The sequence below is a fragment of the Ranitomeya variabilis genome, chromosome 8 (genome assembly GCF_051348905.1).
Source record: "Ranitomeya variabilis isolate aRanVar5 chromosome 8, aRanVar5.hap1, whole genome shotgun sequence".
In the NCBI taxonomy this organism is placed as follows: domain Eukaryota; kingdom Metazoa; phylum Chordata; class Amphibia; order Anura; family Dendrobatidae; genus Ranitomeya; species Ranitomeya variabilis.
In genome coordinates this window covers 189,372,765-189,400,700 of record NC_135239.1, presented here as the reverse complement: position 1 = coordinate 189,400,700, position 27,936 = coordinate 189,372,765, and the positions used below count along the sequence as shown (strand labels likewise).

Sequence of the window (27,936 nt, the reverse complement as noted above, 5' to 3'; positions counted from 1 at the left end):
CCAAATCTGACGTCTGTTTCTTAGGATTTCTTAAAAATAAAAAAAATTATAGATTCCACATAAGTGAAATCTCCAGTCCGTGATCCATGGCCGGAGTGACGCACTGCTGCAGACATGACTGACGGCGTCCAAAATCACAAGAGTACAAAACTTCTGTCTCACGTGCCACACAAATGAGCAGGAGCATTATGGCGACGAGTCTCTGCCTGCGTCATGTCTCACGCCTCCGACTCCCCTTTCTTTTTCGATTCCTCGCTGTGGTCACCATCCTCCGATTGGTTGGCACCAAGAACAATATGTCCTTCTGCGCCCGTCTGGTTGGGTCTACTGGAAGCTGCTATCAACCGACTCTGCTCCTCCAAGTCCTGAAAAAATAAATTATTTTTTTATTTTACTTTTTTGAATACTCGTGTCAATTCTTCCATTAATTAGATAACTCTTGCCCCTTTAAGGAGTCATCCAAAAAAAAATTTCCGCAGAAACATCGCCATCTTATATCATTAGGTTCTGTGACAACAAACATTTCGAAGACAAGGTTAGCACCATTTTTGGATTCTCTGGACAACCCGACTGACACACGCCGGACCCTTTAAATGAAGCCCCCAAATACTTCCCTTTACCTTTTCTATCTGTTTCTGTTTGTTCATTTCTTTTTCTTGCTTTTCCTTCACTTTCTCAATCTCCTTTTGCTTTTCCGAAGCCCTCCGATCCTTCAATACAACAGTAAGACCATGATGGGTTTGTAAAAGAAACGATATACAAGATAGCGAAGAAAGGACGATCACTTACTAGCTCGGCATGAAGAGCAATCTGCTTGGCGAGGCCAACCGAGTCACAAATCTGGGGATACAGCACGTAGATTAGGTCCAGGAGGAGCGACAGAGGAACGGCATGTGTGATATAAACCGCTGTACATAGTGTGCCTTCAACAAAATTCCACTTCTGAAGGGTTATAAAGTTAGGACATATCTGTAGAATATGAATGGTTTGACCACTTCTGGAGCAGAAACTGCAGTCAGTCCCCTTGACAAGAATGCGGTCCTGCTGCTTTCCCTACAGTGATTGGCCACAGCTCCACAGTACAACAGGAAATCAGTCAAGACCATTAAATTATGTGAAAATCCTGGTAATAACATGCTTACGAGCCCAGCAACCACATCCCTGACCCTGCGTGCAGCCCAGGGATTACATCCCAGACCCCGCGTGCAGCCCAGCGACCACATCCCAGACCCCACGTGCAGCCCAGCAGCCACATCCCAGGCCCCAGCATGCAGCCCAGCGACCACATCCCAGACCCCGAGTGCAGCCCAGCGACCACATCCCAGACCCCGCGTGCAGCCCAGCGACCACATCCCTGACCCCCATTGCAGCCCAGCGACCACATCCCTGACCCCTATTGCAGCCCAGCGACCACATCCCTGAGGCCGCGTGCAGCCCAACGACCACATCCCTGAGCCCGCGTGCAGCCCAACGACCACATCCTTGAGCCCGCGTGTAGCCCAACGACCACATCCCTGACCCCATGTGCAGCCCAGCGACCGCAGCCCAGCGACCACATCCCTGACACGGCGTGCAGCCCAGCGACCACATCCCTGACACGGCGTGCAGCCCAGCGACCACATCCCTGACCCCGCGTGCAGCCCAACGACCACATCCCTGACCCCACGTGCAGCCCAACGACCACATCCCTGACCCCGCGTGCAGCCTAACAACTACATCCCTGACCCTGCATTCAGCCTAATGACTACATCCCTGACCCTGCGTGCACATGACAACACTTCCTGTTCAGAGAATTGCCAGTCCAATGCTCCGAATTACATTTCACATTCGGCATTTCTGGATTATTGCACCAAGTAACCAGCTCCTATATTTCGCATCTAGGGTGGATACACCGGCAGTGATTGGTGGAGCACTTCCCGGGGACTGTCAGATCTACCAGTGCTAGGAATGGACACTTATGGCACAGACCATTCATAGACATAATGATATTAGATTTACCTTCTCGCCTTCATTGTTTGACTCAAAAATGTAGCACACAGAGACGGGTCTGCCCTCCGTCCGCCCCCCGGCCGTTCTCAGCACGAAGCCAAAGAGACGCTTGTTCTCCTGATGGGTGGCGTATAAAACCACATTTGGCAGCGGAAACTAAAAAAAAAAAAAAAAACACATCAAAGCGAATTATAATGGATCTTTACTGACGCATGAAGTAGATGCCATCCCCAGTGGCGGGGGTTGTGCATCCTTACAGATTCACATTGTAGGGATCCATAACACAGGGGCCCATAAATAGTTATGGGAGGAGGCTGCACCTGTAATTTTACATGGAGGAACACAAATGATGATATATTACGTATTCATATGGAATACTAAGCTGAGGCCATATTGCTTCTAAAGTAGAATACAGTGTAAAAATCCAATGCAGAATCCTTACCCATTTGTAGGGTGCAGTATAAATAATTTTACAATAAATCCATAAAAAAAACTAAAATCTCATGTAGGCGGATGATGGGTGTAATTTCAGCGGAGCTCAGAGATTATGGAACGCTGGGGAGTAAAGTGCATTGTTATACTGCCCTCTAGTGGACAGCAAGGTGCTCTACACACTGCTGAAGTTGCCATCATCTCTCCAGTGCAGAGATCAGTTTTATATTGACTTCTTTTGTTTTTTCCAGCACTTACCCTCAATCTTGTGACTTGCGTTTGAGGATCAATCAGCCTATAGTGACAAGATGTGAAAAGGTTTAGGCCGTGCAGTAAATCCTCCTCCGAAGCTTCACGAGTCACAAATGGAAGTTACTTACTTTAAACAGTCACAAGTCACAAGGAGATGCGACTCAGTCATGCGAAATATGTTGTGTATCGCGCGAGCCGCTAAGATCTGGCGCATAGTTTCATATACGACCTCCGGACAGTCGTCCGCTTTCACTTCCATGGATCCCAGGAAACGGACAATGAATAACTGGTGAAGGATCGAATCTAAAGGCGGAAAAAACATGTAAATAACAGAAACTGAACTACTCACAACTGCAAAACGTCTCCTGGTGCTGACACTGGGGTGACGTGTTTCCTTTACAATGGGGTCTTGCAAATAGAGAATCAGCTAGGAATTATAGGATTTGACATTGAAAATATGCTACAAAATCCAGAGCAAGGATTGTAAAGTGGGTAATTATGACCCCATTTACACGCAGAAGATTGTCATTGTGGATTTAATTTTAAATTTGCCTATTAAATTACCGATGGGCAGCATTTGTAAGAGGAAATCTGCAGCAAATACATGACGGAATAGGCACGATGTGGTTATGTAAATCTCTAGTGACCGGCACCAGGCAGGAAGCACAAGGCAGGGAGCACAAGAAAGGGATCACCAGGCGGGGCGCACCAGAAAGGGATCACCAGGCGGGGCGCACCAGAAAGGGATCACCAGGCGGGGCGCACCAGAAAGGGAGCACCAGGCAGAGGGAGCACCAGGCAGAGGGAGCACCAGGCAGAGGGAGCACCAGGCAGAGGGAGCACCAGGCAGAGGGAGCACCAGGCAGAGGGAGCACCAGGCAGAGGGAGCACCAGGCAGAGAGAGCACCAGGCAGAGGGAGCACCAGGCAGAGAGAACACCAGGCAGAGAGAGCACCAGGCAGAGAGAGCACCAGGCAGAGGGAGCACCAGGCAGAGGGAGCACCAGGCAGAGAGAGCACCAGGCAGAGGGAGCACCAGGCAGAGAGAACACCAGGCAGAGGGAGCACCAGGCAGAGGGAGCACCAGGCAGAGAGAGCACCAGGCAGAGGGAGCACCAGGCAGAGGGAGCACCAGGCAGAGGGAGCACCAGGCAGAGAGAGCACCAGGCAGAGGGAGCACCAGGCAGAGAGAACACCAGGCAGAGAGAGCACCAGGCAGAGAGAGCACCAGGCAGAGAGAGCACCAGGCAGAGAGAGCACCAGGCAGAGGGAGCACCAGGCAGAGGGAGCACCAGGCAGAGGGAGCACCAGGCAGAGAGAGCACCAGGCAGAGAGAGCACCAGGCAGAGGGAGCACCAGGCAGAGAGAGCACCAGGCAGAGAGAGCACCAGGCAGAGGGAGCACCAGGCAGAGAGAGCACCAGGCAGAGAGAGCACCAGGCAGAGAGAGCACCAGGCAGAGAGAGCACCAGGCAGAGAGAGCACCAGGCAGAGAGAACCACGCAGGGAGCACCAGTGTGTCTTAGAAAGGTAAGGGAATGTTGTGACAGTTGAGTTTTAATCTGTAAACTTTGCATAAAAATTACCTTCAGATTCCGATTTTTCACCAGATTCTCCAAAAGGGTTTGTTCGTCTGTAAAAAAAAAAAAAAAAAAAAAAAAAGCACTGACATTAGATTGCAAGCTTCTATGGTGAATCAAAGCATGCTGCATTAAGCGCTATGTAATGTTGGGGGTCATATAAAAAAAAAATGAAAAAAATAAAAATGTATAAACATTTAAAGCTAAAACCATGACCCACACCGTGCCGCTTGTACCTGCCAGACTGTCCAGGGGTCCTGGGTTGTCCAGACTGGTCTTCGCTGACTGGTGAAATGATATCAAACTGTATAGGAGTGTCTGGGGCTACAATGGAGTCCAACGACAGAGAAGTCAAAGCGGAGGAGTCGGAGCCCACGGAGCCGGTGCTGTTTGTACGGGTGGTGCGAGGACGAAACTGTCTGTATAGGAAAGTGTAAAACAATCAATTCTGCACTAAACCGCAGCGAGGGCGTCCTAGGGATACTCCATAGACGCGCACATAAAGTTTAGCAGCTTGCTAAGACATCGGAGTGGCGTCCTACGTGCTCACGGGCCGGCTAAACTTCACTGTGCAGAGAGGATTGCCTTGCAATGGAAAGAATCAGGAGGAGAACACAGCTAAGTCTCTCAGCTGTGCCCTCCTAATCCATCTTGGAATAAAGCAGTAAGTATAAAAAGCCAGTTAGAGGTTTAACCCCTTCCCAATACAGGGGGTAAAAGTATGTCTCATGCTGGCTACCCAAGTATGGAGCAGGCTCAGGAGCTGAGCCTACAGGATACGAGGGAGATGCCGGCTGTGCTACATAGCAGACATCTGCAGCAATCAGTGTGCGAAAACTAATATTGGCCTCAGTGTTAACGGGTTAAAAATGCGTAAATATGCTGTGGCTAAAAAGGGTACCTTGTTCCAGGTGGGTCTGTATCTGTGTAAGACCCCATTTACCCTGTGGTAACAGGATTGGATTACAGCCGATCGTTGGGTGATCGAGCAGTGGTAACACCCTGTAATCAACTTACTGTGAACAAAACCTAACAAAAAGATTGTTTGAACCAGTCCTCAAGGAGCACAAGCAGTCCATGTTTCCAGGATTTCCTTAGTATTGCGCAGGTGATAATTCAATCACCAACACCTTGTGCAATGCTAAGGAAACCCTGAAAACATGCTCTGTTGGTGGTCCTTGAGGACCAGAGTTGTGCACCCCTGATTTAAAGCATTACACCTTTTTTAAAACTTTACAGAAACAAGAAAATTAAAGGGGTTTTCAGAAGTCGTTAGAGGGAAAGGCCACAGAAAAACTTTTGAAACCCTGCAGCTCCTCTCTTATGTAACGTGATGGTGTCTGTGGGCATCCGACTACAGGGACCTGCATCAATTGGCAGAAGACTGGACTGGCGTGGCAATGCGCATGCTCAACCACCTCTCCATTTACTCCCTATAGGGCTGCCGAGTGCTGCACTCGCCTCTTTCTGTCAGTCCCATATAGAGTAGATGGAGTAGCCGTCAGGCATACGACCTGCCATGACAATTTGTAACAGTGGTACAACTTCTGCTTTCTTCTGTAAGTTGTGGGTCCCAGTAGTCGGACTTCCACCAATAAATTATCACCTAATCCTGCGGTTAGATAACTTGTTTTCACCGGACAACCCCCTTAAAGGCTTAGTGTAAACTTTAGATATGCAGGACCAGCTAATATCCAGGATAAAGGTACCGTTACACTAAACGACTTACCAACGATCACGACCAGCGATACGACCTGGCCGTGATCGTTGGTAAGTCGCTGTGTGGTCGCTGGGGAGCTGTCACACAGACCGCTCTCCAGCGACCAACGATCAGGGGAACGACTTCGGCATCGTTGAAACTGTCTTCAACGATGCCGAAGTCCCCCTGCAGCACCCGGGTAACCAGGGTAAAAATCGGGTTACTAAGTGCAGGGCCGCGCTTAGTAACCCAATATTTACCCTGGTTACCATTGTAAAAGTTAAAAAACAAACAAAAACAAAAAAAAACACTACATACTCACATTCCAATGTCTGTCACGTCCTCCGCCGTCAGCTTCCCGCACTGACTGCCAGCGCCGGCCGTAAAGCAGAGCACAGCGGTGACGTCACCGCTGTGCTCTGCTTTAGCTCTGAGCAGCAGTGCGTAACCCTGTGGACGCCGGGGCACCTGACAGACATCAGAATGTGAGTATGTACTGTTTTTTTTTTTACTTTTACAATGATAACCAGGGTAAATATCGGGTTACTAAGCGCGACCCTGGTTACAAGTGAACACATCGCTGGATCGGCGTCACACACGCCGATCCAGTGATGACAGCGGGTGATCAGCGACGAAATAAAGTTCTGGACTTCTAGCTCCGACCAGCGATATCACAGCGGGATCCAGATCGCTGCTGCGTGTCAAACACAACGAGATCGCTATCCAGGACGCTGCAACGTCACGGATCATCGTCGTTCTCGCTGCAAAGTCGCTTAGTGTGAAGGTACCTTTAGAGGAATACCCACATGATCACACACAGACACTTGCTTTATAAGACTCAGGGCTTCAAATCAATATATTCCCAAAAAAGCAGTTCAGACCACAACTACCAAAGCCACCCTCCCCCTCCCCCCCCCCCAAAAAAGGTAAAAACTTGTGGTCTTGTTCAAAGTGACATTTTGCTTGCATTCAGGCCAAAAGATAAGAAGAAACAAGGATAACTCATCCTCCATGGCTAAGAGGCCACAGGACACCACCACAATTTTCGTGTCCAATTACTAGAGAAGATTTATCCCAAGGACTCAGGCTCCATTAGTGAATACCAGGTACCTGTCTATTTTGAAACAGCCAGGGTGCGATCTGCTTATATCCCGGATATATATATATCTATAGATCAATCTACTGGTCATACTAGGTCAATTTGCAACTTTTTGTAATGCAAAAGTTTTGTCAAAGTTTTCCAAAGACCATGAAACTTTTTTTTTTTTTTTTTTTTTTTAATTAACCAGAGAAGTCATTATTCTGAGCAGCTTAGCCCAAAAGAGAAAAAAAAAAATCTCGACTATCCTGAAGATTAACTTACACCGGTCGCATACTCTCATGGCGTTGCTGGAAAGACGGAGATGGAGTCACCGCTTCTATGGCAGACTGGTTAACTCTTGCAGCAGTTTCCTGTGTTGGAAACATTCAATAATATGTAAAAACACATGAATAAATTAATCAGCCATTTAGGTCAGGATGCTGCAGGGACAATTCAGTTCACGATAAAATATCAAATAAATAATTTATTTTTTTAAGAGTAAGAAAGTAATTGTATAGAGAGTCTGGGGCGTCTATCAAATGAAGCTCTAAAGCAAACCGGAAGAGGGGTTGTCTACCTTTGGGAACTGCCGGGGAGGATAACTCCTCCGCGGCAGTACACACCCTCCGACAGGCACCAGGCAACTCAGTTTTTGCTTAGTGTCTGTAGGAGGCGGACCTGGATCGAACACCAGATCCGCTTTATTTTTCCTTACAGGGTTTTGTTGTGTGTTATTAATAATTTTCCCTTTCTTTTTCAGATTTCTCTTCTGGGTAGCAGGGTGCAGTTTTTTCTCACCCTGTTTTCCCTTCATTATGCGACAGAGAGAGAAGTGGGATCACCCACATCGCACCCTCTCGGACCCGCTGGGCAGGACTCTGTCCCCCGTCACCCTTATGGGTGTTTCAGGGTGACTATTTTGGTGGCCAGTCCTCGCCCTATCCCCTCCTCATCCCTCTCCTCAGAGAGGGCTGAGGGGAAGACGGCGGTCACCTTCGGTGGCCTCCCCCCCCTTTTCAGGGGTTGACGCCGTCTTCTACGCCGTGGCACGACATGGGAAGGAGGATCCCCTCTTCCAGGACCCTTTCTACTCCCCAAGGGCTCCTGACGTGATCCTCGACTGGGACAAGATCAGGTACAGAGAAACTAATCATCCCCCGCCATCAGTCCGTCCTCGGTCAGTCCGTCCTGCCTTTTCATAGGGACTTAGGCTACTTTCACATTAGCGTCGTGCACTGGACGTCGCAATGCGAAGTTGCGACGCATAATGTGGAAGCGCCGCACAACGCGGGCAGCGGATGCTGTTTTTCAATGCATCCGCTGCCCCATTGTGAGGTGCGGGGAGGCGGGGGCGGAGTTCCGGCCGCGCATGCAGATGAGGCACCAAAAAACGTTACATGCAACTTTTTTGGTGGCGACGGTCTGACGCAACGCGATGCAACCGTCGCACGCCGGTTGCGACATGTGGCAATGCGTCGCTAATAAAAGTCTATGGAGAAAAAACGCATCCTGCAAGCAATTTTGCAGGATGCGTTTTTTCTGCAAAACGACGCATAGCGACGTGCAGTGCACGACGCTAGTGTGAAAGAGGCCTTAGCTTCTTTAAGCACAGCCTCCGCAGCGCTACCTTGTGCAGCGCTCTCCACAGTTTCGGGCGCTCCTTTTATGGGGACACGTTTGGGGAGACATAGCGGACGCTCCTTTATTTGAAATGCGCGCCTTTTCTTCCCTGCAGCGCGCGCTTCCCTGCCGCTGCTTCCGGCGTGCTTTGCTCCGTAAGGCCACACCCCCTTGCTTTTCGGCGCTCCCTCTCCGGATCTTCTCAGTGCTGGGCACGTCTCTCCATGGAATCCAGCGCTGGTATTGGTCATGCTCAGGCGGGCCATGCCCCTCTATACCACCGTCCTATCAGGTCGCCGGTTTCTATTCGCTCGACCACGCCCCTTCTCTGGTGCGCTCTCTGCACCCGCATGGCACAGCATACCGCGTCTTCCCGGCTAATTACCTCAGGCGCATCGCGTGCCCTCCAGGACCTCTTCTAGGCGGGGGACACAGTTTTTCCAGCACTGCGCTGATTGCCAGATCGCTTTGCTATACTCCTTCCCCGGCAGCTACTTCCCTAAGCTGCATTGCCTGCTGGCATTGTGCTTCTGGTATTTTTCACTCTCTACCTATGCACAACCCCACAGGGGCCCGCGGCTACATCCCTACGGTAATTCACTACGCTTGTGCCCACTGTAAGAAAAAGTGGGCTTCAGGCCAGCCGTCGCCTTTCTGTATGTCCTGCAGTCCTTCCATCATGTCCGTTTCTCAGGAGGCCCCTAATGCTCGGGATGAGTGCACTCCCCCGGAGTGGGCTGTTGCGATGACTCAGTCAGTCTCGGACTTGACTAAAGTATCTCAGTCCCTGGTTCAGGTACTAGAACGTATTCCACTGCTGACTACCACCACCAGTGCCACGAACGCTTCACACAGCGATTCGCTCGCACCTGACCAAGGCCCTCATAGGGGGAGACTTGAGAAAAGATCCAGAAAGCGATTTCTGTCTAGTTCTTCATCCACTTCTCCGGACCCCACTGCGTCAGCCGGAATACCCCTCTCTACCTGTTTTCCCTCCTCGCAGGCGGACGTCGGGTCAGATGTATCTTCTCAGTCGGAATCTGACTCAGATGCAGATCAGACTTCCGAGACCCAGGATATGGTTGACAGCCTTATCTCGGCCATTATTCAAACGCTTGAGCTTAAGGAGGAAGAAGCAGCTTCTCGGGACATCTCCGTTTCTTTCAAACGGATGAAGCATCCTAGAGTTTTTCCCAATCACAAGGAATTTGACAGCACTACGTCTAGACACTGGGAACATTCCGGTAAACGCTTTCCGGGAAGGTAAAGTCTGGACATTTTATACCCTTTTGATTCAGACTTTGTTAAGAAATGGTCCAAATCACCTAAGGTAGATCCACCGGTGCCTAGATTATCCTCCCAGACACGGCTGTCCATTCCTGACGCGGCGTCTCTGAAGGACCCCACGGACAGGCAAATCAAGGCTTTAACCAAATCAGCCTTTGAAGCTTCTGGCGCCTGCCTCTGTCCCAATTTCGCCTCTTCTTGGGTGGCGAAAGCGGTGTCGGCATGGGCCAAGACCCTAGAGGCATTGTAGCTTCGGCTCCCGCATAGGAGCTAGCGGATTTAGCAGATCAGATTTCACTTGCTGGGAAAAACCTCTTGAATGCCTCTCTCGATGCGGCTGCTTGCTCTGCTAGGGCAAACAGCAACATTGCCGCCATTCGCCGTGTCCTTTGGCTGAAGGCGTGGAACGCAGATCCCTCTTCCAAAAAATCCCTCACAGATCTGCCTTTCCAAGGATCCAGGCTTTTTGGCGCACAGCTAGACCAAATGATTTCAGACGCCACTGGCGGCAAGAGCACTTCTCTGCCGCAATCTAAGCCTAGGCGTCCCTTCAATAGAAAGGGTCCCCAATCCTTTCGCTCCTTCGCTTCATAGGGTGGTGCCTCTCAGCAAGACCGGCCCTCCTCTCAAAGGGAACGAAGGAAGCCTTCTTTCCGACCTACCCCTCACTAGAGAGCTAAAAGCCGCTCCTCCAAGTCTTACGGTTCTCACGACCACAGATTTTCTTCTAAAATGACAGGTCACCCCCACCTGGAAATCTTTCCAGGGTGGGAGGCAGTCTTCTTCTCTTCATAGAGGCTTGGCTATCGGTGGTCAACGATGCCTGGGTCAGGGAGATCGTTACATCAGGCTACAAAATAGAATTTTCTTCGCCCCCAGGAAGACGTTTCTTCCTCTCTCATCCACCCAAACAGCCCTCCCATGTCCCAGGGCTTCTCCAGGCTGTCGATTCCCTCCTCGCCTCCAGGGTTATCATCCCAGTCCCTTCCAACCAGCGGTTTTCCGGTTTTTATTCGAATCTTTTCGTAGTTCCGAAAAAAGACGGCTCTCTTCGCTCGATTTTGGATCTCAAAACAGTTGAACCGCCACCTCCGTATTCGGCATTTCAAGATGGAGTCTCTGCGCTCGGTGATCGCTTCCAAGGAACCGGGGGAATTTCTGTGCTCTGTGGACATTCAGGATGCGTACCTACACATCCCAAAGGTTCCTTCGTTTCGCGAACCAGGACCAGATTTCCAATTCACGGCCCTTCCGTTCAGCCTGGCGTCAGCTCCCAGGGTCTTTACGAAGGTAATGGCGGCGGTCATGGCCAACCTTCGATCGAAAGGGATTCTGGTAATCCCCTACCTCGATGACCTTCTCGTGAAAGGTCCGTCTCGCCGGGACTGTGGTCAGAATCTCCAGATCACTCTGGACACGTTGACCCGCCTTGGTTGGATAATCAACGAACAGAAGTCACCTTGATTCCGACCCAACGTCTAGAATTCCTGGGCATGGAATTCGACACCATTCAGGCCCAGGTCTTCCTCCCAAGGGAGAAGTTCCTTTCTCTTCGGAGGGGCATCAAAGCCCTAAAGCGTCCTACTCCTCTACCTCTACAGCTCGGCATGAGGGTTCTGAGAAAGATGGTCGCTTCCATGGAAGCGGTCCCTTATGCTCAGTTCCATTCTCGCCCTCTCCAACTGGCCCTTCTGTCCATTTGGGACAGGAGTCCACTTTCCCTAGACCGCCCCGTTCTCCTCCCTCTCAATGTGAGACAGTCTCTTACTTGGTGGACGCTATCCACCTCCTTTCTGCGCGGGAGGTTGATTCTCCCTCTCCACTGGCAGGTCATCACCACAGACGCCAGTCTCCAGGGGTGGGGTGCGGCCTTTCTCCGCCTCACAGCCCATGGTTGCTGGACTGCTCAAGAGGCACGTCTCCCGATCAATTTCTTGAAGATCAGGGCTATCTTCCTAGCCCTCCTCCGCTGGCAGTCCCTCCTCTCGGGAAAACCAGTCTGCATTCAGTCGAACAACGCCACAGCTGTGGCTTATATAAACCACCAGGGAGGGACTCGCAGCATGCAGGTCATGAGGGAAGTGGCAAAAATTCTACGGTGGGCAGAGAACCACATCCCCTCCATTTCAGCTGTCCACATCCCAGGGGTGGACAATTGGGAAGCAGACTTCCTCAGCCGTCGGGGGCTCATGTGAGGCGAGTGGGCTCTTCTCCCCTCTGTCTTCCACTAGATTTGTCAAAGGTGGGGAGTGCCGGACGTCGACCTCATGGCCTCCCGAACAAACCACAAGGTTCCCCAGTACGTATCTAGATCTCGGGATCCGATGGCCATCGGCTGCAACGCCCTCGTGATTTCGTGGGCCGTTTCAGATGCCTTATCTGTTCCCTCCTCTCCACTTGCTTCCAAGGGTCGCCAAAAAGATAAAGTCAGAGGGAGTTCCTGTTCTCTTAGTAGCTCCAGATTGGCCCCGCAGGGCCTGGTATGCGCAGCTAGTGAACATGTTATCGGATGTCCCCTGGAGACTTCCAGACCGTCCGGATCTTCTATCGCAGGGTCCCCTCTTCCACCTGAATGCTCGGTCTCTGAATTTAATGGTATGGCCGTTGAGGCCGTGGTCCTAAAGGATGCAGGTTTTTCTCAACGTGTCATACAGACCATGATAAGGGCTAGGAAACCGGCATCTTCCCGTATCTACCATAGGTGTTGGAAGGCCTTTTTCCGATGGTGCGACGACAACGGTCTATCTCCTATGGTTTTTCCCCTGCCTTCACTTCTTGGCTTTCTTCAATCGGGTCTCGATTCGAGCCTCTCTCTGAGCACGTTAAAGGGTCAAGTCTCGGCTCTGTCAATTCTTTTTCAAAGAGACCTGGCTTCTCTTCCACAGGTGAGAACCTTCCTTCAGGGGGTTGCTCATATAGCACCTCCTTACCATCCTCCGGTTGATCCCTGGGATCTCAACCTTGTGCTCGGCGCCCTCCAGTGCGCGCCATCTGAACCAATTCGAGACATTTCTTTCCCGCTTCTTTCTTGGAAAGTAGCTTTCTTGGTCGCCATCACCTCGATCAGGAGAGTTTCTGAGTTGGCGGCATTGTCCTGTTGTTCTCCCTTCCTGATCCTACACCAGGACAAAGTAGTCCTTCGGCCTGTTCCTTCCTTTCTGCCGAAGGTGGTTTCGGCTTTTCACATCAATGAAGACATCGTCCTTCCTTTGTTGTGCCCTTCTCCAGTTCATCCTTTGGAGAAATCTCTCCACAATTTGGATGAGGTCAGGGCTATCCGAGTCTATTTTTCCAGAACTGCTCCTTTATGTCAGTCCGATCCTCTGTTTGTCGTCTCGGAAGGGGCTCCCCGCCTCAAAATCCACAATTGCTCAGTGGATCCGTTCGGCGGTCCTGGAGGCATACCGTGTTCAAAACAAACAGCCTCCCCCGGGGGTGAGGGCTCACTCTCCCCGGGCTGTGGGAGCTTCCTGGGCAGTTCATCACCAAGCTTCGGCCTCACAGGTTTGCAAGGCCGCAACGAGGTCCTCCATCCACACCTTTGTAAAATTCTAAAAGGTGCACACTCAGGCTTCTGCGGATGCAGGCCTGGGTAGGAAGATACTGCAGGTGGCGGTTTTGCACCAGCCGACCTAACTCTCTTTCCATATTAACCCGCCCTTGGGACTGCTTTTGGACGTCCCATGGTTACCTGTGTCCCCCAATGAAGCGAGAAAGAAAGAGGGATTTTTGGTTCTTACTGTAAAATCTCTTTCTTGGAGCCTTCATTGGGGGACACAGCACCTGATGCCTGTCGGAGGGTGTATACTCCCTGGGAGGAGTTATCTTTATTTGCATAGTGTCAGCTTCCTAGCGACAGCAGCATACGCCCATGGTTACCTGTGTCCTCCAATTAAGGCTCCAAGAAAGAGATTTTACGGTAAGAACCAAAAATACCTCTTTTTTAGCCCCAAATACATGCATATGGCCGTATGAGGGATTGTTTTTTGCAAGACGAGTTGTACTTTTGAAAGACACCGTTCATTTTATCGTGTGATGCACTACAAAGCAGGAAAAAGATTTCACATTTGTTGAAAATTAGAAAAAAAAAAGTGAAATTCCACAATTTTATTATTATTTTTTTTTGGTGGTGGGGTAGTTTTGAGATTCTAACAATTGACATTGAGAAGTTGCATCTCTAGTACACAGACACTCACCTCGGGATTCTCTGTCAGATATATACGCTTGGAGATGTTATTAATTGTAGTTATCCACTGCAACATAAGAAGGAACATGGAGTCACGGTCATGGAGAAGAAGCATCTCATACATACACATTACATAAAGACCAAAGCAAAAGATTAGCAATAAACCACCGATGAAGAGTAAAATAAATAGTTTGTTGAAACATTACAAGTTAAAACATTTTTTAAATCATTATCATTGGATACAAACAATGGAGGAATCGGTGAAGCCCACCAGCGCTGCCCCGACGCGCGTTTCGTGTCTTGCTTTCTCAAGGGGAGGTTCCTCCATAATTATGGGTAAGCAATACTACACCTAACCAACTTCCCCTTGCCTCTATTCATGCATGTGGCCATTTGGCTGATTTTACAGTGTATTCATATACAGAGACTGGGTATTTTGATACTTCGAACATTGTGTGCTGCGTTACATATAGGATTCCAATGTAAGCCCTCCATCTTTCATTCAAAAGGGAGAAGCCAGCACTGCTTAAGGTCAGGACACAATACATAAGGTGCACATGCACATACTAAATTCTATCTGTATTTCAAATATGAGACATTTAGCAAACAATTGATCAATTCTTTGAGCTACCCCGCCACTTCACGGCATTCTCATAATACAGTCAGGTGGCGAAACACCGCACCCCAGCCGAGCAGGCTGGCATCCGTCGTCACCACTTGCCAGTGAACTGGAAGGAAGGACCTGCCCTGGGAGACAAGAGGTGACGTGAGCCACCAGTTGAGAGACCGTTTGACCCGGGGAGAGAGTCGGATCGGGCGGTCCAGGGAGAAGACAGACCTGTTCCACTGAGACAGGATGGCTTGCTGAAGAGGTCGTGAGTGAAATTGGGCGAAGGGAATTGCTTCCAATGTTGCTACCATCCTCCGCAAAACCTTCATGGCCGATCGGAAAGAGGGAGACCGAGGGCCCTGGAGCACGCGTATGTCCCGACGAAGAATGGATCTCTAGTCTTCGGGAAGAAAGACCTTGGTCTGACGAGTGTCGAAGAGCATGCCCAGAAAGATGATGCGCTGAGAAGGAATAAGGCAGGACTTTTCCGGTTGACCAGCCACTCGAAACGGACTAAGGTGTCGAGAATGATGGACAGACTTCCGTGGGCCTGAGAAAAGGACGGAGCCTGGATGAGGATGTCGTCGAGGTATGGATCAGAGCCAGGCCTCTGACCCTCAAGATGGCCATCAGCGCCGCCATGATCTTCGTGAAAACTCTTGGGGCGGTTGCAAGACCGAACGGCAGGGCGACGAACTGAAAATGTTCCTGAAGCACTGCAAAGCGCAGGCATCGGTAATGTCCCGGGAATATCGGAACATGGAGGTAGGCGCCCTGAATATCTATGGAACAAAGAAATTCCTGAGCCTCCATGGAAGCAATTACTGAACGAAGGGATTCCATCCTGAAGTGCTTCAGACGAACTCTTGTTCAGCAATTTAAGATCCAGAATGGGATCGGACTTCTGAGCACGCTTGTGTGCCAGGATCACGGTCATGCTGAGAGACCTATGAGGATACAGGGTGGCAGCACACGCCGTACTCATAGTCCGTATTATGGGAATACAGGTGTGACTGTTCACCCTGTATCCCTCTGGAAAAACCTGAAAAGAAACGACGCACATTGAGGTAGATAAGGGTCTAATGAAAGACCCATGTCTACCTCCTACTGACACTAAGCTAAACTGAAGAGTATAATGCCAGTCAGTGGGGTGTATACTGCAGAGGAGCTAACTTTTATATTTGCATAGTGTCAGCCTCCTAGTGGCAGCAGAATACACCCATGGTTCCTGTGTCCCCCAATGAGAGGCGATAAAGAAAAGATGTGTTTCAATACTACTGTACAGTTTAGGTCAGAGATGTTTCATGTTATTCTCTATGTGAACGCACAGAACACAAGGATGCAAATGTCGGTACCTCTTCGCTGTCCTTCCTGCTCTCTGCTTGTAGAATTACAAATCTGCAAAAAAAAAAAAAAAAAGCACAAATATTATTCCCAAATATCTTAACAAAAAAATTATAGAAGGCCCAACATTGTCCCCCCTGGCTGCCATCTTACTGCTACAAGGCTCTTCCTATAAGTCCCCTAGTGTTACTAAAGTAAACGATAAAACAAAATATATAAAATGAAATGTTAAAAAATAATAATGTAAAAAAAAAATTTCCATTAAAAGTAACAATGTATAAAAAAAAACATGCACATCATTTTATTTTTAGTTGTAACAACTCTACAGATTATCATAATACTTAACCCACATGGTGAATGCTGGGGGAAAAAGAAAAAGAAAAAAAACAATGGCAGAATTTGCTGTCTCACCTTTCAAACATATATAGGATAAGCAAAAAAAATCCAGACAATAAAGCTACAACTTGTCCCGCTCTCATGGTAAAAAATATTTTTTAGGGATCTTTGAATGTAGCAGTATATTATTTTAATATTTTTTTTGTGTTTTAATTGAGCAAAATCAATAAAAAAAACAAAAAATGTATAAATATTATTATTAACATAGTTGTGACCTTGGCCAGAGTGAGACCACCCAGAGACCCATATATTGATACCAACTTTTTCCCGTCGAAGGATGTGATTTGGAAGCAATATCTTCGATCTTCGGAGTCCACGGCCATCACGGAGCAGTTGTCTATGTCCATGACCAGTCCACCGGCCACGTCTCCCCTCGCCTGACTCATCAGATTTCCTCCCTGAGTGAAGAAGTATTGTCGCTCCCAAGTGGAGGACACCAGCCCCGTCTTACTGCAACAGGAAGAGAACCGAAGACTTAGCCGTGATGGCAGTTGTCACCCTACACAGAGCCGCTAGCTGTACGGCCATGCTTAACGACGCAGCCACCAAACACATGGGCATCATACAGTGCCTCTAACAATACAGCCAGACCGCTACGATAAGGGCAGGTATAGGCTGGGCATATAGCTCTGACAGAGGTCGCCTTCTCATACTTGCGTATGTTGAGGTAGCCGGCTTTCCGCGTTAAGTTGCGGTTGACGGGAAGCTTCTTTGGATCCGGATCCGGTAAGTACAAGGGCTCACTCGCCACCTCCATGTCTTGGATGGTTTGATGCATCGTCTCCACATCACCGTCCATTTCTCTACGTACACTAAAATGGAAATGTCACCGATGAGAAAACCCCTTTAACACCTTCATGCCCGCGTCAAATTTCCGTTTTGTTTTTTCAGAATCTCGTGGTGGGCGAAGGATTATTTTTTTTGACCCCCAAGCTGGCGTTTTTACTGATACCATTTTGGTGAAGATGCGATGTTTTGATCTCCAATTGCAATGTTGCGGTGGCTAAAAAACTTAATTCTGACGTTTTGATTTTTTTTCATGTTACGCTGTTTACCGATCGGATTAATTTATTTTTCATTTTGATAGATCAGACATTTACAAATGCAACGATATGGAAGACGTGCATTTTTTATTTTTTTAAATGGGGCAACATGTACGAACACAGCAATACCAAAGTTCACAGGAGAATCGTCATGACAAGCATGGAGATCATCAGCAGACCCCCGGCTGTCATGACAGCCCATCGGCGCCCAGTGCTCAAGTCACAGAGCGCTGATGGGCGTATGGAATGACGCACTTCTGACCGGCGTGTGTTAAATGAAGCGGTCAGTGATTGACTGTGGGATTTAACAGGTTAACAGCTGCTCTGCTCCACCTGTGGTGGTTAAAAGCACGTGATGGTTGATTTACAGACATCTGCAGGGAAATATGAGAGCGTGGCGTGTGATTGATCCGATTCTCATACTCACTTCTGCACGCTTGTAGAAATGTTGGCCATGAATTCCTCCAGCTGACCATTGAGGTTCTCCGAGCCCATCTTAAAAAAACTAATCTAGAAAAGAAAAAAAACCAAAAAAAACAGATGAAACGATTGAACGGATAGATTTACATGGATTTTTTTTCTACCGCCGGTGACGTTACCTGCGCCTGCATGTAGCCTAAAAGCGGCTCTAAGATTGCAATTTTCTTTTTGTATTGGATGGTGTTCAGTGCACAGAAATAATGCATCATGGTCTGGTGCTGCTTCTTCCTGGCCGTGTACACGTCTTCTGTGGCCTCGAACTTAGTCTACAAATAAAAGTCACATGTCGGCTCATTTCATAACTGCAAGGCGCAATGTGACCCAATGCCAAAACCAAAACACAATAACAGCAACATATGAGATCTTCTCCATCTTCAGGTGGCTGCCCAGTAAGTCAATGTCTACACCTAAAAAAAAAATAAAATAAAAAAAAAAGCAAAATGCAAAAAAAAAAAAAAATCTCAACTTTATTGGATAACTAAAGAATTCAAAATTAGGAAGGAGGAGATGAGCTGTGAGATCACCTATTGTGAATGGTGGATCCGGTGTTATCTACTGTATACAGAGGTTTCATCAGTCATTGTACAGGAGGAGGAGGTGAGCTGTGACATCACCTATTGTGAATGGTGGATCCTGTGTTATCTACTGTATATAGAGGAGTTATCAGTCATTGTACAGGAGGAGGAGGTGAGCTGTGACATCACCTATTGTGAATGGTGGATCCTGTGTTATCTACTGTATATAGGGGTGTTATCAGTAATTGTACAGGAGGGGGAGGAGGTAAGCTGTGACATCACCTATTGTGGATGGTAGATCTTGTTTTATCAGCTGTTGGAAATGGAAGATTATCTAGGAAAAAGGAAGAAAATTTTTTAAAAAATATATATATATTACCCTTTCATTCTCTCGCTTTTTAGACAGCCGGCTGTATCTATTGATTGCTACATCATGATCTAAGAGAAAAAAAGAATACATGGATCATTCATCACTGACAATAATATGGAAATATAACAATGTAATACATTAATGAAGATATCTGGGACTTAAAGCTGCGGAGTCTGACCCTCATCATTACACCCAGCAATGTAAAATACTACACGCCCAGCTAAGTATGTAACACATCACAAGTCCCGGGGATCTAGAAGTAATGCACACATGACACTTGCATACCATTGCTGGAAATCTGGAAAATCTCCTTCAGAGTCAGGATTTCTGTAGAAAAAAATAAGATGAAAACATAAATCAAGACATAATACAAGAAGGCCGGGCCGGCTCTGGATATGGGCGGCATTTACCTTTTAAATCCCTCTCTTTAAACTGGCTAATGGGAAACATCATGGCGTCCGCCAGCTGCGTGGATAAGACGGCATGGCACGAGCTCAGCTGTGGGCAGAAGAGATGAGAAAGGTACACTCAGGGATAATGTAGACAGGTGCAGCATCTCAGGAGCCGACCCAGGAGCAAAGCTGGCTCTACACAGGGCGGGCGCCGGCTGTACTGTACAGCCGGCACCTGGTCTAACAGCAGCAATCTAATCGCTTCTGTTTAACCACTTAAATGCCACCATCAATATTTAATAACAGCATTTAAGTTGCACAATTCTGGTCCAGTTCCAGCTCCGGCATATATCGACCCCCAATGATACGAGTGAGGGGGTTCTAAAGAATTGTCATTGCAAACAATGGCCATCCAGGTACTCCTGTGAAGCCATACTAAGAAACCATGATCTTCACTGTATCCTGCAATGATGAAGTGTGTATGGTACAAGTGATTAAAAATAAATAAAAAATAAATAAATAAATAAATAAATTAAAAAAAACACAGGTTCAAGACCTTCAGGTGAAAAAAAAGTGTAAAAAAAGTTTAAAAAAATAAGTTTAAAAATACTAATTTTAAATCACCCCTCCACTTAAAAAATGAAAAGCATTTGTTATTGCCATGTCCACAATAGTCTGATCTGTAGACATTAAACTTTAGAGTGAACATAAAGAAAAAAACAAAAAAAAAACACCAGAATTTCTATGTACCCCAAAAAGGTACCAATGAACTTTACAGCTCGCAACTCTAAAAACAAGCCCTCACACAGCAATGGAAAAAAAAGGTTTCAGAAAATAGCAACAATTTTTTTTTTTTTTTTTTTTTTAGCAAAGTTCTGAATTTTTTGTAGCACTTAAAAGGAAAAATAAAATATATATATACATATATATATATATATATATATATATATATATATATATATATATATATATATATATATATATATATATATATATATATATATATATATATATATATATATATATATATATATATATATATATATATATACACATACATACATACATACATACATACATACATACATACACACACCGGTATATATGGACTAAATTACATTTCTTTCACCATTTCCCTGAGGGGTAAAATGAATGGTGCCATCCAAAATTCCAACTTGTCCTTCAATAATTTAAAAAAAATAAATAAATAAAAAAAAGTTCACATGCGGCTATGTAAAATATATAAAAAAAAAATAAGAAAAAAAAATGGTTCTTGAAAAAAAGGGAAAGGAAAAATTTTCAACGGCAGGAGGGGGTGAAAGTTGCCAAATAACTATATAAACCACACTAGAACATAAAGAAGGGCGAGCGGCTCCGGGTGTAGCTGGGGTGTAGCTGGGGTACTTACTTCATCAATCACTTTTGAAAACTGCTGTAAAGTTGATGTCATCACCTCGTCATCGCCCCCTAGTGGAAAGCGCTGCAAATAAAAATACCATATATGTGGTATATACAGTTAGGTCCATATATATTTGGACAGAGACAACATTTTTCTAATTTTGGTTATAGACATTACCACAATGAATTTTAAACAAAACAATTCAGATGCAGTTGAAGTTCAGACTTTCTGCTTTCATTTGAGGGAATCCACATTAAAATTGGGTGAAGGGTTTAGGAGTTTCAGCTCCTTAACATGTGCCACCCTGTTTTTAAAGGGACCAAAAGTAATTGGACAGATTCAATAATTTTAAATAAAATGTTCATTTCTAGTACTTGGTTGAAAACTCTTTGTTGGCAATGACTGCCTGAAGCCTTGAACTCATGGACATCACCAGACGCTGTGTTACCTCCTTTTTGATGCTCTGCCAGGCCTTCACTGCGGTGGTTTTCAGTTGCTGTTTGTTTGTGGGCCTTACTGTCTGAAGTTTAGTCTTTAACAAGTGAAATGCTGCTCAGTTGGGTTGAGATCAGGTGACTGACTTGGCCATTCAAGAATATTCCACGTCTTTGCTTTAATAAACTCCTGGGTTTCTTTGGCGTTATGTTTTTGGTCATTGTCCATCTGTAGTATGCAGTTTGGCTGCATTTGGCTGGATCTGAGCACACAGTATGGCGGCTCTGAATACCTCAGAATTCATTTGGCTTCTTCTGTCCTGTGTCACATCATCAATAAACACTAGTGACCCAGTGCCACTGGCAGCCATGCATGCCCAAGCCATCACACTGCCTCCGCCGTGTTTTACAGATGATGTGGTATGCTTTGGATCATGAGCTGTACCACGCCTTCGCCATACTTTTCTCTTCCCATCATTCTGGTAGAGGTTGATCTTGGTTTCATCTGTCCAAAGAATGTTCTTCCAGAACTGTGCTGGCTTTTTTAGATGTTTTTTATTAAAGTCCAGTCTAGCCATTTTATTCTTGATGCTTATGAGTGGCTTGCACCGTGCAGTGAACCCTCTGTAGTTACTTTCATGCAGTCTTCTCTTTATGGTAGATTTGGATATTGATACGCCGACCTCCTGGAGAGTGTTGGTCACTTGGTTGGCTGTTGTGAAGGGGTTTCTCTTCACCATGGAGATTATTCTGTGATCACCCACCACTGTTATCTTCTGTGGGCGCCCAGGTCTTTTTGCATTGATGAGTTCACCAGTGCTTTCTTTCCTTCTCAGAATGTACCAAACTGTAGATTTTGCCACTCCTAATATTGTAGCAATTTCTCGGATGGGTTTTTTCTGTTTTCGCAGCTTAAGGATGGCTTGTTTCACCTGCATGGAGAGCTCCTTTTACCGCATGTTTACTTCACAGCAAAACCTTCCAAATGCAAGCACCACACCTCAAATCAACTCCAGGCCTTTTATCTGCTTAATTGAGAATGACATAACGCAGGGATTGCCCACACCTGTCCATGAAATAGCCTTGGAGTCAATTGTCCAATTACTTTTGGTCCCTTTAAAAACAGGGTGGCACATGTTAAGGAGCTGAAACTCCTAAACCCTTCATCCAATTTTATTGTGGATACCCTCAAATGAAAGCTGAAAGTCTGAACTTCAACTGCATCTGAATTGTTTTGTTTAAAATTCATTGTGTTAATGTCTATAACCAAAAATAGAAAAATGTTGTCTCTGTCCAAATATATATGGACCTAACTGTACTGTGCAGGTAAATGCAGCTGCGGTACCTTCTACAACAGATAATATACCATTGTGATCCCTTGTTTACAGTAAAAAAAAATAAAAAAAAAAAATAAGAAGAAATTTTAATTATTATTTTAATCAGTATTTCTTGCACAAAATGCATTTAGGGGAAAAAAACTGTTCATAAATGACGACGCTGCTGTCTATGCTCTGTACTTTGCACTGAGAATATAACACCTAGCACACACACAGGGTTATCTTCACCCATAACAGGTTAAAAGAGCGATCAAAGTGTGATATGAATGGTTGCCTGCATTCCAGTATTAAGTGACAGCACAATATGGCCATGTTCACATGTGGAGGAAATGTAACGACGGTTACGCATCAAAAATCCACAATTCAATTTAAAAAAAATATATAAAAAACTGAGAGAAATCTAAAATCCTTGAAAAGGAGTCTCAGGAGAGCAGAGATCCTTGGTCTCCCAGTTTTTGGCTGTAATGTAGCCAGCTGCAGCAGGAGCTGCCCCCACTAGGGTTGAGCGAAACGGGTCGGCCATTTTCAGAAGTCGCCGACTTTTTAATCCTAGAATTAGGAATTTAGGACCTGAGAATTACGTCACGGCTTGTGATTGGTCGCGTGGCGGTCACATGGGCGGCCGCGACCAATCACAAGCCGTGACGTCATCTAAGGCCATTCACGCGCTCATTCTTAAGAAGGAAGGCTGCCGGAAAGCAGGGCGCGTCCGAGGGTGAGTATATACCTAATAGGAATATACTCACCCTCGGCTTCTTTCCGGCAGCCTTCCTTCCTAAGAATGAGCGCGTTCAGGGCCTTAGATGACGTCACGGCTTGTGATTGGTCGCGGCCGCCCATGTGACCGCCACGCGACCAATTACAAGCCGTGACGTAATTTTCAGGTCCTGAATGGCTAGAATTAGGAATTTAGGACCTGAGAATTACGTCACGGCTTGTGATTGGTCACGAGGCGGTCACATGGGCGGCCGCGACCAATCAGAAGCCGTGACGTCATCTAAGGCCATTCACACGCGCATTTTAAGCAAAGAAGGCTGCCGGTTCCCTCGGTAAGGTGCAGGCTGCGTCGGAGAGGTGAGTATATCAATATTTTTTATTTTAATTCTTTATTTTACACATTAATATGGATCCCAGGGCCTGAAGGAGAGTTTCCTCTCCTTCAGACCCTGGGAACCATAGTATCCCATTGCACTGCATTGGGTTTCGTGTTTCGGCCGACCCCGACTTTTTTATAGGATCGGCCAATTTCACTCGACCCGACTTTTGAGAAAGTCGGGTTTCGTGAAACCCGACCCGATCCTATAAAAATAAAAGTCGCTCAACCCTAGCCCCCACTGCTCTGGATGCAATAGGAGAACAGGAATGATAACCACGCCCACGAGAAACTGCCAAAACTGTAAGGAATCAATCAAAACTTAACAATCCAGATGATATCCCCTAAAGATGTGATAAAGGGTTTGACTGCAAGCAAGCTGATAGCACTACGCATACAGGGGGACACAGGGACCCCAGTTCACCTGATATCGGGGGCTTTAAGGCTTATTCCCTGGATATGGATAGGTGATACATTTTGACTTTGGGGCAACCAACTAAAGTCAGACATACCGTATTACAACGGTCCACATACCTGCTTCTCGTATTCTTTCAATAGTTTGGATGTCAGGTGAGTGGCGGCACTAAGTTCATTCTGGTGACACAAAACAAAAAAGCGATTATTAAAAATTAATAAAATAAAAATGTTTTTCCTCTAGATATAGAAAACTTCATAATATAATTAAAGGGTTATTCCCATATTTAGAAGCTATCACCTATTGGTAATTGGTGGGGGTCCAACTGCAGGGACCCCGCACACACACGGATGCCAAGAATGGGACTCTGCGGTGCCCGGTCTGAATGAAGCGGCCATCGAGCTTGCGTACTTCCGCTCCATTAACTCTCTATGGGGCTGTTGGAAAAAGCTGAGCTTTAAACGCAGTCCCATAGAGAATGAATGGAGCGTGGGGGCGCACCTGTGAGACCTCCACGCAGTTATGAGCAGACATTTCAGATTCTTTGATTTATATCTCATACATAGGATTTTAAGCATTTACAGATCTCTGCTCCACTACGCACTAAAAGGGATGTAGGAAAACGAGACCTAATGTCATAAACCAGTAAAATGTTCCAGAAAGGTCCACCATTACGACCACTTTGGCGTGCATTCTGTCTACTATGTATTTTTTTTTTTTTAATCACACTTTTCAAAATCATCAATTTCTTCAATCAATTTGCTAAACTAAATAGAATAATCTATGATCAAAATGGTGGCAATTTAATGGGAATCCATCAGCTGGTTTTTAGGGCTTTATTCTGAGAGAAGCATAATGTAGGGGCAGAGAGCCTGATTCCAGGGATGTGTTACTTATTAGGCTGTTTAAATACAATCAGCGTTTTATCAGCAGGAGATTATCGCTACAGGACTAGGTGACATGTGCAGGCATGTCAGGCTAATCTGTGTAACCTTGCCCCCATCATTGATTGGTACAATGCACAGTGTACACAGGAAGCAGCCAATCAGTGGTGTGGGCGTGGTTATTCAGCATTCAGAGCACTGCCACATCAGATTAAACAAGGATTCTATCAAAACTGCACCAAGCAGCCCAGTAAATGATATGTTGTTGGAATCAGGCTCTCTTCCCCTACATTATGCTACGCTTAGATTCCATAGCAAAAAACAGCTGACGGATTCCCTTTAAAACAAGCAACTGATAAAAAAAATTGACAAAATAATTAAAAACAGTGATGTTAATGTTTTGTTCCTCCCGGACTTTGGTCATTGTGGTCATTCTGCCAGTAGGAACTAGAGAGGAAAGCAAACAATCGTTCCCTAAAAAGGTGAACACAATATAAGCACCGAGATTGTGTCACAGATGTAGAGTCCAGTGGGCGGTCCTACTTACTACTTAATGATTGTCAGTATAAGTGTGCATATAGGGAGAGCTGTCAATCACCGATAGGCACGCCCACTGGACTCCCAAGCTCAGAAACTCCAGAAATTTCACTGAGAAAAATACAAGTAATACTGAATCTTTTCCCATAAAGCTAGATATCCTTCTGCTCAGTTTCTCATGTACAAGTTCCCTTTAGTAACAATATATAAAGTTGTCTGCTAGTCAGTACCTGGGCATCATAGATCCTGCGCATGGCATGATAAAGCTGGCTGCAGTAACTGGAGATGGCAGCGGCATCCTCCTCGAACACTCCCAGGAGAGATCGGGTCTGAAAACAAGGACAGGTCCGGTGTGAGATGTCGTGTAATCATTCGGCACAGATGATAATTTAATAAATATTAGATCATGGTCGACATTCCCTGACGAAAGTCATACAAAGTAGAGGAAGAGGGGCTGAGATCAGTGCGGTGGGCGCCTGCTGCGACTACTGGGAAACATACAGGGAGTCAGACTGCAGAGGCTCCGCTGTGACTATTCAGGAAGTAGGGGCGGCTGTAACCATTGGGGTCAGGGCTCGCTGCACACATAATGCACAGGCAGCCCTCCTGAGGAGTCTTGGCCCTTTCTTTAGATTTGTAGGCAGCAGCACTGAGGGTCCAAACTCCGAGATGTGCACCTCTCATGACCCTAAGGCACAAGAGAAGTCACCTGCAATATACTAAAGAATCATAAATAAGCCACAGAAGGTTTGGGATTCTGTTCTATGGAGCGATGTAAGTAAACTGGATCTTTTTGGGCCTAATGATCAGCCACAAGTCTGGAGGAGGAAGAATGACATTTGCTAAAAAGAACACCCAGTGAAGCATGGCAGGAGCTCAGTGATGCCTACAGCGAAGGATAGATGATGCTTACAGTGAAAGATGGAGGGAGCTTGATGATGCCAACACCACTGGATGGCAGGGGCTCGTGGTGCCTATTATTATTACTGTATTTATTATGCTTTGCTTATATAGCACTATTATATTCCATAGAGGTGTTTTCATCGATGCTCCCAATGGGGCTCACAATCTATATTCCCCATCAGTATGTCTTTGGAGTGTGGGAGGAAATCGGAGAATACGGAGGAAACCGACGCAAGCACGGGGAGAACATACAAACTCCTTGCGGATGTTGTCCTTGGTGGGATTTGAACCCAGGACCCCAGAGCTGCAAGGCTGCAGTGCTACCCACTGAGCCACCGTGCTGCCTGCCCTGACGCGCGCCGGGGTCTTGCTTGTGCTCTGTGGCTCACATTCTACAGCAGGTAGAGAACAAGATTGTTTCAATCAAGTATTTTGAAATCCGAGGAGAAAGTATCATTACTTGGGTGCGGAAGCTGAAGCCTGGGTAAAAGGAGGGGGGCAGGGGACCTTCCAGGAGGAAACTATGATAATGTGGGTGCTAGTACTGAGGACATGTCCCTGCACCGCACACGGTCACGCCCTTTCCACAGGAAGCAGAATGGCTGCACCCAGTCGTCCTATTCTGCATTTCCAGGAGGAGTAACCGAGGAGCAGCAGCACAGTCACAGGTGAAGCTGCAGGAGCGGCCGCAGACATCCCACCATCACGGCTTCAGCTGTCAATTATCAGTTGCCCCCTAAATTACCATTGTAGCACGTGAAGCCCATGATGAAGGGCTGAGGCGGCCCGTGCTGCTGACACATTGCTGCAGGCAGAGCCTGACGTCATAAATTGACGTCAAACTCACTATATCTCCCCCATTACTGCAAGAGTCCCTCTCCCAGGCAGAGCCCTGACCTGAGGACTGTCCTCCAGCGTCTCCTCGATGGGAAGTTTATCGGTACCGAGCATGGCGAGGGAGGAACCGAGGAAGCGAGACACCACAACCGGAGCGACAGCAGCTGATTTACATCCAGGAGCGCACACAGCGGATGTCCCGCCTCCGAACAAGCTCATTGGCTAGCAGGAGCCGTCACTCGATAATGCTTTAATTTAATTGGTCTAGGCAGACGCCAGTCACTGCGTTGCTATGGGGGCGGGAACATAGGAAGTTATCGTTCCCGTGGCCGGGAATGGGAGGAGGAATGACAGTGATGCCATGCCAGCCTCACTGCTGCCACCCATCCTTATAGGACACCCACAGCCATGCCAGCCTCACTGCTGCCACCCATCCTTATAGGACACCCACAGCCATGCCAGCCTCACTGCTGCCACCCATCCTTATAGGACACCCACAGCCATGCCAACCTCACTGCTGCCACCCATCCTTATAGGACAGCCATGCCAGCCTACTGCTGCCACCCATCCTTATAAGGGCACCCACACAGCCATGCCAGCCTCACTGCTGCCACCCATCCTTATAGGACAGCCATGCCAGCCTACTGCTGCCACCCATCCTTATAAGGGCACCCACACACAGCCATGCCAGCCTCACTGCTGCCACCCATCCTTATAGGACACCCACAGCCATGCCAGCCTCACTGCTGCCACCCATCCTTATAGGACAGCCATGCCAGCCTCACTGCTGTCACCCATCCTTATAGGACACCCACAGCCATGC

General features: G+C 47.0%; 1 protein-coding gene across 2 annotated transcripts; it reads right to left on the bottom strand.

Annotated features, from left to right (window-relative positions):
* On the bottom strand, positions 1-27,370 carry APPL1 (adaptor protein, phosphotyrosine interacting with PH domain and leucine zipper 1). Of its 2 annotated transcripts, none has more exons than XM_077278548.1 (22): positions 27,174-27,370; positions 25,604-25,702; positions 24,072-24,131; positions 20,683-20,754; positions 19,293-19,380; positions 19,168-19,209; positions 18,892-18,950; positions 18,117-18,263; positions 17,945-18,027; positions 17,128-17,286; positions 16,736-16,924; positions 16,090-16,132; positions 14,135-14,191; positions 7,314-7,402; positions 4,488-4,670; positions 4,258-4,304; positions 2,802-2,976; positions 2,680-2,716; positions 1,999-2,145; positions 790-840; positions 621-710; positions 1-365 (listed from the first exon to the last, which is right to left on the bottom strand). In XM_077278548.1, the coding sequence occupies exons 1-22, from the start codon at positions 27,330-27,332 to the stop codon at positions 219-221; spliced, it is 2,223 nt and encodes a 740-aa protein (XP_077134663.1). In that variant the 5' UTR covers positions 27,333-27,370; the 3' UTR covers positions 1-218. The 2 variants fall into 2 exon arrangements, with proteins under 2 accessions (XP_077134663.1, XP_077134664.1); XM_077278549.1 differs by having other exon boundaries at positions 27,022-27,180.
* Between the last annotated feature and the right edge of the window lie 566 nt (positions 27,371-27,936).